Here is a 14,517-nt window from a genome sequence, read left to right on the forward strand (position 1 = left end):
CTTCCCGTCCTCCTCCTCATTATCCTCCTCCATTCCCTCCTCCTTTCACCTCACAATGTCCTCATCACCAGTTGTCTCACTCTCTCTCTGGGCCCTGACTCCTTCTCCACATCAGTACATGACCCTTTGTAAGTCTGTCTGGTCAATGGCACCTCTAAAAACACAAACGTCAAATAACGAATCTACAAAATCCTTACTACACATCCCACTCAAATTAAACCGTCTTAACGTTCACCTAAGAAAACTGTAACCTCATAGAAAGATGAACCTGCTTAAACTGTAGATTAACAAAACATATGATTAATATTTTGAATTGCAGCTCTATCCTGAGCGGGGATCGTGATCTCTTGACCACTCTTTCAGTTTTTATATTCCTAGACTCCTCGCGATGAGCCTGACATTACTGTATTTCAATTCCCAATGTATGGCGGGATTGACACCTGCTATGATTAGTAGTCTGTGATGTGTTTTAGAGGTGGTTAACGATGACCCCTGTCTGAGCACTGTCCTGAGAGGCTGTAGTCAGAGGCAGGAAGGAGGAAGAGGTACTAGATTGCATTATTAAAGATTCAACTTCTTTGGGCAGAGTGAGAGTGGAGCTTCTGGCAGCTAGCTACACTCTTTATTGAGGGTCCTAAAATCTCCATGGCTGCGCCTCAAATGGCACCCTATTTCCTACATAGTGCCCTAGTCAAAAAGTAGTGCACTATGAATAGGGTGCCATTGGGGAAGCAGACCATCTCTCTGACTGAGAAGTTGTCTTATACCTCTGGCTCATTTTATACAAGGGAGAAAAGCGAGAGCAGGCTTTGGTGATTGGGTCAGTAGGAACTTCCCAATTTGCCTGCTGCTCACCTCGTCGTCTCTCTCCAGAGATAAAGAACATCTCATCTCATCAAGGGGTCTCACTGCCATGAAAACGTGTTGAAAGGAAACGTGTTCCAAATGGCACTATATTCGCTATATTGCGTTACTTTTGACCGGAGCCCAATGGGCCCTTGACAAAAGTAGTGCACTATTCCACAAGATCCAGTTAAAGAGGAATGGAAAAGGATAATACATATTATCCTTTTCCAGATGTAACTATGAGGCAATAACCAGCCACTGCTGCATTACTCTGCTCTCCGCACATCGGAAACAGGATTGCCTACACCAAGCGTTGATCACTAGAAGTTAAGGCTAGAGGGAGAAAGCTAAGAGCTTGGAAAGAGAACTGTACATCGAAGAAAGTCTTACCTGAGTTGGGCTCTGTGTGTGTGGGGGGGGGGGGGGGGCTTCGGAGGCTTGTCTGCGTATATGTGACGTTTGTAGCAGCAGGATACACATCTCAGGCAGAATCCTCTAGATGATTGACGTAACATGGTGGCTGCTGGATGAAGTTATCTCTGGGCGCCCATCCATCTCACCTAACTCCAGATTCACATGGATGTCACCACACATTTTTTTTTCTTCTATGTCCAAATGTTATCAGCAGCTGTGTGACAAACTCATCCCATATGATGCATTTCAGATTCCTTTTCTGAAATATATTCTCACATTTATTTTCTATTAATATTCCGCCACTGATCTCAAACTGCATGATGTGTGTAACATCACGGTCAAGAGCATCCCTGTACATGAACACCAGACACACAGTCATGTTGTCTGTCAAAATCGATCCAGAGTCGACTGTATATGAATAATTGTTCATTGTATAAAGGAAAATGCTTTGGTAAATGGTCAAAGAAAATGATAAACCACATGATCACTCTGAGTGAGCAGGAACAGGTAAGTGTTATGTTCCTGATCCAGTCTTCATGTGTCATCCGTTTTAGACAGGGACGGCCAAAGAGGACTGTCGACAAGAGTAGGAATAAAAGAGTCTTTCACTCCCCTAGTCTGTTTGAACTCATTTGTTTCCTCACTGTTTGAAAAATGGTCGCCGTCCCCACTGTCACTAACAGTAGAGCAGGTGATAAGAACTAATCAGTGGTGAACAAAGCAGAATTGATTAGTGATTTGTGGCTAGTTAATCTGTGAGGCTGAAGCTTTGGCAGAGTGATGGGGAGATCGTTGAAGTACAGCAGAACTCTTAGGGATTCCCATCTCTCTGTACTGACATTGTCATTACTCACAGAATGGCTTAGGCCTGTATTTGACTTTAGAATTGACAAGTGAGAAAATAAAGATAAGTTTTCTTGTTTATGAGACAGCAGGTTTAGAATTCCTCACTTTTAAATTACTGTATGTATTTTTCTTACTTGATTTGCTTTTCTCCTCTGTCCAGTCTTACTGTAACGTCAGGCTGTAACGTCATGCTTCATGAAACTTCATATTGCATCGTTTCTGCAGTATTTAGGTCCCTAAGAAGAAGTGTAATGTCCTCTTACCTGTACATGCTTTTGTCTTTCTCAATGTTGCCAAAATGTCTGTCTGCTGGATGGGTCTGTTTTCAAAACGTCAGTTGTGCTGATATATACTGTACGTGTAGGAAAAGTCGGCTTGGTTATTTGTATTTTTGTTTTGGCAAGGTGTGTGTGTGAGTTTGAAGTAGTGTAAGTCTGAACACACATTTCATTGTGCATTAACTGCATTTTCCTAAATGTCACCCTACTCCCTATATAGTGCACTACATTTGACCAGGGTAAATACGGCTCTGGTCAAAAATAGTGCACTATGTAGGGAATAGAGTGCCATTTGATATGAAAACCATGTATCCATCTGAGTGGACTCTGAGCCTTGACAGTGTGTCCTCTCCCTTCAGGAGCTCTCCAAATAGAAAACAGCGAGGAGTCGGACCAGGGCAAGTACGAGTGTGTGGCGGTCAACAGCGCCGGGACCCGCTACTCGGCTCCAGCCAACCTATATGTGAGAGGTAAGAGCCCTCCCTGCCTGGCGAGCGGGTCAGTGCTAACAGTGGGGGCCATCCACCTGTCCATAAAGTATCTATTCTAATCTATCACTTCCATCACTGCTCTCTGGTCAAGCGCTAAAGACTAGTGTAAGCTAACCCACTCCAGAGCTACACAACCAGGTCTGCTCTCTGGTCAAGTTAACCCACTCCTCTCCACAGCGAGCCTGGTCTAGCTATACAAATACTCCACATGGATCTATTCACTGTCTGGAAACTGACAAATGCCAACCAACTACTTCCTCACTGGAATAATAGAGCACCTACCCAGCCAACCAGTTAGTGAAAGGCTCAGCCTAACCTGTTGATGCCTGTTCTTGTTATGTCAATGTTTTGTCTATTCTCTGTGGGGGGTGTTTATTTTTCTGTATCTTTTCTTTTCTCCTGGTTGATTGTATACTCCCCATAGGGCTCTGGTAAAAAGCAATGCAATAGGGCGCCATTTGGGATGCAGACTTGGTGAAGTGAAGAGAGTTGTTATATGCTGGTGGTACATATGCAGTCTTGTAGACATATTGTGCATATACAGGAAATAGACACCTCGTTGGTTACTGTCATCCTGAGTGTAGGAAATTCCCCTATCAACAGGATGATATGCAGTCTATAGCTGCGTCTCAAATGGCACTCTATCTCCTATTTAGTGCACTGCCTATTTGTTCTACTACTACAAAGCAAACAGGGCTGATGTCATATCAAACTCAACCCCCATGGTCTTTTAGAGAATAATGTTCGGCAGCAAAAATTCAATTAGCCTCTATTCCACCAGCCAAAATCAGGTTCTCAAAGGCAATTTTCCACGATTCAACTCAAGTTGGTTCCTTGTGTCCCTGTTTTATGCATACCCACAGGTTTTTACCGTGCTCATTGCAAACACATTGGAAAAGTTCACCAAGGGCAAAGAATTAAGTTATTCACAACTTTTTATGTTACTGATGTCACTTCTCCCCCACTCCCCCTCTTTGGCGCTCGAGGGCGACAGGCGACCCATCATTACGCACACCTGCACATTACGTGCATGAGCACTTCATGGGACTCACCTGGACTCTATGACTTAATTGATTGCCTCTCCTATATCTGTCACTTCCTCAGTTTCTTCCCCATGTCTGCATTTATGTCATTTTGTTACCCCTGTCCATCGTTTTGATCTCCCTGTCCAGACGCTGTTCTTCCAGATGCTGTTCTATGTTTTGTTATACAGTTGGAAGTTTACATGCACCTTAGCCAAATACATTTCAACTCAGTTTTTCACAATTCCTGGAATTTAATCCTAGTAAAAATTCCCTGCCGTCAGGATCACCACTTTATTTTAAGAATGTGAATAATAGTAGAGAGAATGATTTATTTCAGCTTTTATTTCTTTCATCACATTCCCAGTGGTCAGAAGTTTACATACACTCAATTAGTATTTGGTAGCATTGCCTTTAAATTGTTTAACTTCGGTCAAACGTTTCGGGTAGCCTTCCCACAATAAGTGTATGTAAACTTCCGACTTCAACTGTATGTCCGTTTATCCATTAATCCTCACTCCCTGTACTTGCTTCTCGTCTCCCAGCATCTGTCCTTACAGAATGCATCAGGGAGTTTTTGATTTTTGTTGGGGTTGGTGACCTCAGGCCCAGGTACCGGGGGTGCCTCAGCTGGCTCGTCGGGCTTCCATACCTTAGCTGGCTCGAGAGTTTTTTTTATTTGGTTGGCTTGGCAGGCTCCCATCCCATGTCATTCCTCAGCCGGCTTGTCGGGCTCCCATGCCTCAGCCGGCTCATAAGGCTCCCATCCCACGCCATGTCTCAGCCGGCCCGTCAGACTCCCACTTCTCGGGCCGGCATGTCGAGCTAACACATCTTGGGCCAGCACGTCGGGCTCCCATGCCTCGGGCCGGCACCCCACACCTCAGGCCGGCACGCCGGGCTCCCATGCCTCGGGCCGGCACCCCACACCTCTCAGGCCGGCACGCCGGGCTCCCACACCTCAGCTGGCTGGTCGGGCTTCCATCCCACGTCGAGCTAACACAACTCGGGCCGGCACGTCGTGCTCCCACGCCTCAGGCTCCCAGGCCCGTCAGGCTCCCTTTATTGATTGCCTCCCCTATATCTGTCACTTCCTTAGTTTCTTCCCAGTGTATGCATTAATGTCGTTTTGATCCCCCTGTCCAGGCGCTGTTCTTGTTTTGTTATGTCAGTTTATCCATGAAATCTTCACTCCCTGTACTTACTTCTCGTCTTCTAGCGTATGTCCATATAACCGAGACCATTCTAATATATCTACATTGATCGTAAATTCCCATTTATCCATTTCCATAGAAAGAATATTTATTCATTAGTGTATTTTTTAGGGGGTAGATGTTGAATGTTGCAGGTAGATTGTAGCTTCCATCAATGTTTTTGTCTTCATCACTTCCAATCCCCATATATTGTTTTGCAAATATATTTATACATATGCATACATACATACATGCATACATACATACATGCACGCATACACACATACATGCATACATGCACGCATACACACATACATGCATGCATACATACATACATATACATACGTACATGCATGCATACATACATACATATACATACGTACATGCACGCATACATACATACATACATATACATACGTACATGCACGCATACATACGTACATGCACACATACATATATGCACGCATACATACATACACATACATACATATACATACATATACATACATACATGCACGCATACACGCATACATACATATACATACATACATGCACGCATACACGCATACATACATATACATACATACACGCATACATACATACATGCACGCATACATACATACATGCACATACATACATACATACATGCACACATACATACATACACGCATACATACATACATACATACACACATACATACATACATACATACATACATACATACATACATACATACATACATACATACATACATACATACATACATACATACATACATACATACATACATACATACATACACACACACACACACACACACACACACACACACACATGTTATGCAGGTGAGTGAGGACCCAAAAGCGACTTAACAGAAACTGAGTTTATTAAAGTCCAAACAGGGAAAACATAAATCCTCTAGTTGTTGAGGAGAATTGCAGGACAAGCGGCAACAGACTGCAGGTCCCTTCGGGTAGGCGCGGGCCGTAGCGGACAGAGACACCTGCTCACACGCAGCATCTGATGAAAAGGCAAAACACGACAGGACGGAACAAGGACACAGCAAACAAGAATCCGACAAGGACAGAGGCAGAAACCGAGAGAGAAATAGAGACCTAATCAGAGGGCAAAATAGGGGACAGGTGTGAGAGAGTAAACGAGGTCGTTAGGAGAATGAGGAACAGCTGGGAGCAGGAACGGAACGATAGAGAGAGAGAGGGATAGAGAGAGAGAAAGAAACCTAATACGACCAGCAGGGGGAAACGAAGAGAAGAGAAAGCACAGGGACAAGACATGACAATACATGACACATACATACATACATACATACATACATACATACATACATACATACATACATACATACATACATACATACATACATACATACATACATACATACATACATACATACATACATACATACATACATACATACATACATACATACATACATACATACATACATACATACATACATACATACATACATACATACATACATACATACATACATACAGTAGATCTCAGTAGATTCTGCAACACCACTAAGCAAGGGGCACCACCAAGCAAGCGGCACTATGAAGACCAAAGAACTCCCCAAACTGGTCAGGGACAAAGTTGTGGAGAAGTACAGATCAGGGTTGGGTTATAAAACATATACGAAACTTTGAACATCCTGCGGAGCACCATTAAATCCATTATAAAAAATGGAAAGAGCATGGCACTACAATGAACCTGCCAAGAGAGGGCCCACCAAAACTCACGGACCATGCAAGAGGGGCATTAATCAGACAGGCAACAAAGAGACCAAAGACAACCCTGAAGGAGCTGCAAAGTTCCGCAGCAGAGATTGGAGTATCTGTCCATAGGGCCACTTTGAGTCGTACACTCCACAGAGCTGGGCTTTATGGAAGAGTGGCAAGGAAAAAAGCCATTGCTTATGTCACGATCGTCTGAATGAATGGACCAAGGTGCAGCGTACTTCAAGTTCCACATGTTTAATAAATATGCAACTCACCAAAAACAATGCAGAATAAAACGAAACGTGACGTTCTGGGCTGCTCACAGGCAGCTACACAAAAACAAGATCCCAAAAACAACAGGTGGGAAAAGGCTGCCTAAATATGATCCCCAATCAGAGACAACGGTAGACAGCTGCCTCTGATTGGGAACCATACCAGGCCAACAAAGAAATAGAAAACATAGATTGCCCACCCTAGTCACACCGTGACCTAACCAAATAGAGAATTAAAAGGATCTCTAAGGTCAGGGCGTGACAGCTTAAAGAAAAAATAAGCAAACACATTTGGTGTTCACCAAAAGGCATGTGGGAGACTCCCCAAACATATAGAAGAAGATACCCCGGTTCAGATGAGACTATAATAGAGCTTTTCGGCCATCAAGGAAAATGTTATGTTTGGCTCAAACCCAACACCTCTCATCACCCCGAGAACACCGTCATGCTGTGGCAATGTTTTTCATCGGCAGGGACTGGAAAACTGGTCAGAATTGAAGGAATGATGGATGGCTGGCACTAAATACAGGGAAATTCTCGAGGGAAACCTGTTTCAGTCTTCCAGAGATTTGAGACTGGGACGGAGGTTCACCTTCTAGCAGGACAATGATCCTAAGCATACTGCTAAAGCAGCACTCAAGTGGTTTTAAGGGGAAACATTTAAATGTCTTGGAATGGCCTAGTCAAAGCCCAGACCTCAATCCAATTGAAAATCTGTGGTATGACTTAAAGATTGCTGTAAACCAGCGGAACCCATCTAACATGAAGGAGCTGGAGCAATTCTGACTTGAAGAATCGGCAAAAATCCCAGTGGCTAGATGTGCCAAGCTTATAGAGACGTACCCCAAGAGACTTGCAGCTGTAATTTCTGCAAGAGGCGGCTCAACGAAGTGTGGGGGGGAGGGGTAGAATAGTTATGCACGCTCAAGTTTAGAGTTTTTTTGTATTATTTCTTGTTTGTTTCACCCAAAAAATATTTTATATCTTCAGTGGTAGGCATGTTGTGTAAATCAAATTATACCAACCCCCCATAAAAATATATTTTAATTCCAGGTTGTAAGGCAACAAAATAGGAAAAATGCCAAGTGGGGTGAATAATTTCGCAAGCCACTGTACATATAAATACATGTACATACATATATATACAGTACCAGTCAAAAGTTTGGACACAACTACTCATTCAAGGGTTTTTCTTTATTTTCACTATTTTCTAAATTGTAGAGTAATGGTGAAGCCAGCAAAACTATGAAATAACACATATGGAATCATGTAGTAACTGTAACGGCTCTCTTCTATCTCCTCCTCTGACGAAGAGGTAGAACAAGGATCGGACCAAAATGCGGCGTGGTGGTTACTCATGTTCTTTAATGAAAATGAACGATACATGAAATAACTAAATAAGCAAAACAACAAACGAAACGAAAACCTATACAGCCGATCTTGTGACAACAAACACAGAGACAGGAACAATCACCCACAAAACACACAGTGAAACCTAGGCTACCTAAATATGGTTCCCAATCAGAGACAACGAGAATCACCTGACTCTGATTGAGAACCGCCTCAGGCAGCCAACCTATGCCAGACACCCCTACTCAGCCGCAATCCCAATGCCTACTAAAACCCCAATACGAAAACACAACAACAATAAACCCATGTCACACCCTGGCCTGACCAAATAAATAACGAAAATACAAAATACTAAGACCAAGGCGTGACAGTAAACTACAAAATGTTTAACAAATCAAAATATATTTTAGATTCTTCAAAGTAGCCACCCTTTGCCTTGATGATAGCTTGCCACACTCTTGGTATTCTCTCAACCAGCTTCACCTGGAATGCTTTTTCAACAGTCTTGATGGAGTTCCCACATATGCTAAGCAGTTGTTGGCTGCTTTTCCTTCACTCTGCAGTCCAACTCATACCAAACAAAAATGGGTTGAGGTCCTGGTTGAGGTCAGGTCATCTGATGCAGCACTCCATCACTCTCCTTCTTGGTCAGATAGCCCTTACACAGTCTGGAGGTTTGTTGGATCATGTCCTGTTGAAAAACAGCTGCTGGTCCCAATCACTGCAAACCAGATGGGATGGCATATTGATGCAGAATGCTGTGGTAGCCATGCTGGTTAAGTGTACCTTGAATTCTAAATAAATCACAGAGAGTGTCAGCAGCAAAGCACCCCCACACAATCACTCCTCCTCCATGCTTCACGGTGGGAACCACACATGCAGGGATCATCCGTTTACCTACTCTGTGTCTCACAAAGACACGGCAGTTAGAAACAAAAATCTCAAATTTGGACTCCACCGGTCTAATGCCCATTGCTCGTGTTTCTTGGCCCAATCAAGTCTCTTCTTACTATTGGTGTCCTTTAGTAGTGGTTTCTTTGCAGCAATTCGACCATGAAGGCCTGATTCACGCAGTCTCCTCTGAACAGTTGATGTTGAGATCTGTCTGTTACTTAAACTCTGTGAAGCATTTATTTGGGCTGCAATCTAAGGTGCAGTTAACTCTAATGAACTTATCCTCAGTAGCAGAGGTAACTCTGGGTCACGAGAAAAAGATCTAACACAACATTAGGTGATGATATATGGATAATTATGGATTTATAATCAGCTATAATGGGGCGGTAATTTTGGACAGGGAACACAGAATTAATTAGAATTTATTTGGGATGCATTCTGAGGTGCAGTTAACTCTAATGAACTTATCCTCTGGAGCAGAGGTAACTCTGGGTTTTCCTTTCCTGTGGCGGTCCTCATGAGAGACAATTTCATCATTACGCTTGATGGTTTTGGGGACTGCACTTCAAGAAACTTTCAAAGTTTTTGAAATGTTCCGTATTGACTGACCTTCATGTCTTAAAGTAATGATGGACTGTCATTTCTCTTTGCTTATTTGAGCTGTTCTCACCATAATATGGACTTCGTCTTTTACCAAATAGGGCTATCTTCTGTATACCTCCCCTGCCTTGTCACAACACAACTGATTGGATTAAATGCATTAAGAAGGAAATAACTTCCACAATTATGATTTTTATGAGGCACACCTGTTAATTGAAATGCATGCCAGGTGACTACCATATGAAGCTGGTTGAGAGAATGCCAAGAGTGTGCAAAGCTGTCGTTAAGGCAAAGAGTGGCTACTTTGAAGAATCTCAAATATTAAATATATTTTGATTTGTTTAACACTTTTTTTACTTCATGATATGTGTTATTTCATAGTTTTGATGTCTTCACTAGTCTTCTACAATGTAGAAAATAATACAAATAAAGAAAAACCTTGAATGATTAAGTGTGTCCAACTTTTGACTGGTACTGTATAAAAAAATATATTTTCCTTTATTACTTTCTAACCTTACCACCCCTCCCCTAATTGGAGTAAACTAGTGAACAACACCGCTTATGCTTCTACTTCCAACTTATACATACTATATACATTTCATAGGCACAGTCTATTTTACAATAGTTACATTTAGTTTGTTTTTACCCCTGTCCTTCCTCTAACCTCAACCTCTTCAATCTATTTCTTTCACAAAAGTTCTGAACCTAAATGCGTTTTACAGACACAGTATGTTTTACATTAGTTATCTTGTTATTCATTTGTATTATTCCCAACCTTCAGCTCCATTCAACCCCTCCCATCTATCGCTTAACACCATCCATGTTGGATATCTATTTGCCATAGATTTTTCAATTGTGCTGTGATGTTTCACAAAAGTTCCAAACCTTCCTATTCTCATTTCTACATATTGTAAATTAACAATATTACATTATTATATATTTTTTTGAATTGTACCCCTTTTTCTCCCCAATTTCGTGGTATCCAATTGTTTTAGTAGCTACTATCTTATCTCATCGCTACAACTCCCGTACGGGCTTGGGAGAGACGAAGGTTGAAAGTCATGTGTCCTCCGATACATAACCCAAACAAGCCGCACTGCTTCTTAACACAGCGCGCATCCAACCCGGAAGCCAGCCGCACCAATGTGTTGGAGGAAACACCGTGCACCCGGCAACCTTGCTTAGCGCGCACTGCGCCCGGTCCGCCACAGGAGTCGCTGGTGCGCGATGAGACAAGGACATCCCTATCAGCCAAGCCCTCCCTAACCCGGCGGAGCTCGGCCCGTTATGACAGGGCCTGGGCGCGAACTCAGAGTCTCTGATGGCACAGTTGGCGCTGCAGTACAGCGCCCTTAACCACTGCGCCTGTCACGTTCTGACCATAGTTCTTTTGTGTTTTCCTTGTTTAGTGTTGGTCAGGACGTGAGCTGGGTGGGCATTCTATGTTGTGTGTCTAGTTTGTCTGTTTCTATGTAAGGCCTAATATGGTTCTCAATCAGAGGCATGTTAGTCATTGTCTCAGATTGGGTACCATATTTAGGTAGCTTGTTTTGTGTTGGGGTTTGCATGTGGTTGTTTCCTGTCTTTGTGTTCTCTGCACCAGATAGGACTGTTTCGGGTTTTGCCACGTTTGTTGTTTTTGCATTTGTGTTCATGTTTAGTTCATCTTATTAAAAACCCTGAACTCTAACCACGCTACATTTTTGGTCCTCCTCTCCTTCGACGGAAGAAAGCCGTTACAGTGCCACCCGCGAGGCCAAAAATATTACATTATTGATCGATTGACTATGACTTTTCAGATCACCCAGTAGTGCTATTTGTTGAGTTTGCTCCAGGTAAATGTTTGCAATTATTCAGCCATTCCTGAAGAAAACAAGCTACTTATGGACAGTACCAAAACAAATTATCTAATGATTCTGTCTCTTCACAGCTAAATCTGCAAAGCTGGGAAGGTTCTATCCCCTATATACAGTGCCTTGCGAAAGTATTCGGCCCCCTTGAACTTTGCGACCTTTTGCCACATTTCAGGCTTCAAACATAAAGATATAAAACTATATTTTTTTGTGAAGAATCAACAACAAGTGGGATACAATCATGAAGTGGAACGACATTTATTGGATATTTCAAACTTTTTTAACAAATCAAAAACTGAAAAATTGGACGTGCAAAATTATTCAGCCCCCTTAAACCCTCTTACGTCCACCCGACACGCAGGCGTCCCATCTAGACATCTGGAAATGCAAATGCGCTACGCTAAATGCTAATAGCACTCGTTAAAACTCAAACGTTCATTAACCTCTTGCGCTGAGCCATGCCTCAAGCTCATTACCATAACGCAATGTTAACTATTCATGAAAATCGCAAATTAAATGAAATTAATATGCTAACTCTCAAGCTTAGCCTTTTGTTAACAACACTGTCATCTCAGATTTTCAAAAATATGCTTCTCAAGCATAGCAAAATAGCATTTGTGTAACAGTACTGATAACTAGCATAGCATTTAGCATTAGCATCAGCAGGAAACATTTTCCCAAAAACCAGCAAAAACATTCAAATAAATCTTTTACCTTTGAAGAACTTCGGATGTTTTAAATGAGGAGACTCAGTTAGATAGCAATGTTCAGTTTTTCCTGAAATATTTTTTGTGCAGGAGAAATCGGTCTGTTTGGTGGCATCACGTTTGGCTACCAAAAAAAGCGAAAATTCAGTTATCCAAACGCCAAACTTTTTTTCCAAATTAACTCCATAATATCGACTGAAACATGGCAGACGTTGTTTAGAACTAATCCTCAAGGTGTTTTTCACATATCTCTTCAATGATACACACTTCCATGAACGACACCTAGCTGTCTGTATCGCATGGTAAAAGTTTTGCCGCTGAGAGTTACGCACCAACGTGGACAAAGGACACCGGACGGGACCCTGGCAAATGTAGTCTCTTATGGTCAATCTTCCAATGATATGCCTACAAATACGTCACAATGCTGCAGACACCTTGGGGAAACGATAGATAGGGCAGGCTCATTCCTGTCGCATTCACAGCCATATAAGGAGACAATGAAAAACAGAGCCTCAAAAATCCTGCTCATTTCCTGGTTGCAGTTTCATCTTGGTTTTGCCTGAAGCTTCTGTTCTGGGGCTTCCATGCATAGTCGAGCATCTTTTTGTGACAAAATATTGCGCTTAAAACGGGCACGTCTTTTTATCCAAAAATTTAATAATGCCCCAAGAGTCTCAAGAGGTTAAAACACACATGCAGGGTACTGAATTAAAGCTACACTCGTTGTGAATCCAGCCAACAAGTCAGATTTTTTATATGCTTTTCAGTGAAAGCATGAGAAGCTATTATCTGATAGCATGCAACACCCCAAAAGACCCGCAGGGTTTGTAAACAAAATAATTAGCATAGTCGGCGCTACACAAAACGCAGAAATAAAATATAAAACATTCATTACCTTTGACAATCTTCTTTGTTGGCACTCCTAGATGTCCCATAAAAATCACTATTGGGTCTTTTTTTTCGATTAAATTGGTCCATATATAGCCTAGATATCGATCTATGAAGACTATGTGATCAAGGAAAAAACAGCGTTTTATAACGCAACGTCATTTTTTTAATAAAAAAAATTGACGATAAACTTTCATAAAACACTTCTAAATACTTTTTTAATGCAACTTTAGGTATCAAATTGATCACGGGGCGATGTATATTCAATAACTCCACGTCTTGAAATAATGTCCGGATATTTCAAGACCAAAACATCCTGTCGGAGACCGGAAGAAATGGGCTGTCTCTTGTTCGTTTGACCAAGAAACAAAGCCCAGGCAAATGACAAGACTGGTGACATCGTGTGGAAGCTGTAGGAATTGCAATCTCGGCTCCAGGTAATTTGGTTTCCATCCAACAATACATGCAAGTGGCGCATTGATACATTTTCCAATTTTCAGTGATCAGATTTTCCTGCGCTTTTCGATGAAACGTTCGTTCTGTTATAGTCACAGCCGTGATTTAACCAGTTTTAGAAACGTCAGAGTGTTTTCTATCCACACCTACTAATCATATGCATATACTATATTCCTGGCATGAGTAGCAAGACGCTGAAATGTTGCGCGATTTTTAACAGAATGTTTGAAAAAGTAGGGGGTAGGATCAACAGGTTATGTTAATACTTTGTAGCACCACCTTTTGCTGCGATTACAACTGTAAGTCGCTTGGGGTATGTCTCTATCAGTTTTGCACATCGAGAGACTGACATTTTTCCCATTCCTCCTTGCAAAACAGCTCGAGCTCAGTGAGGTTGGATGGAGAGCATTTGTGAACAGCAGTTTTCAGTTCTTTCCACAGATTCTCGATTGGATTCAGGTCTGGACTTTGACTTGGCCATTCTAACACCTGTATATGTTTATTTTTGAACCATTCCATTGTAGATTTTGCTTTATGTTTTGGATCATTGTCTTGTTGGAAGACAAATCTCCGTCCCAGTCTCAGGTCTTTTGCAGACTCCATCAGGTTTTCTTCCAGAATGGTCCTGTATTTGGCTCCATCCATCTTCCCATCAATTTAT

The 14,517-nt window shown here is 42.0% G+C and overlaps 1 protein-coding gene across 15 annotated transcripts in view; it reads left to right on the plus strand.

Annotated features, from left to right (window-relative positions):
• Positions 1-14,517, plus strand: part of LOC124037908 (receptor-type tyrosine-protein phosphatase F-like) — a 448,750-nt gene that overhangs the window by 307,343 nt on the left and 126,890 nt on the right. For all 15 annotated transcript variants that reach the window (XM_046353139.1, XM_046353145.1, XM_046353141.1 and 12 more), the window contains one exon: positions 2,744-2,854. In XM_046353139.1, the coding sequence (XP_046209095.1) occupies positions 2,744-2,854 (111 nt within the window). The remainder of the gene's footprint in view (positions 1-2,743; positions 2,855-14,517) is intronic.

This window comes from Oncorhynchus gorbuscha, linkage group LG06, assembly GCF_021184085.1.
Source record: "Oncorhynchus gorbuscha isolate QuinsamMale2020 ecotype Even-year linkage group LG06, OgorEven_v1.0, whole genome shotgun sequence".
In the NCBI taxonomy this organism is placed as follows: Eukaryota; Metazoa; Chordata; class Actinopteri; order Salmoniformes; family Salmonidae; genus Oncorhynchus; species Oncorhynchus gorbuscha.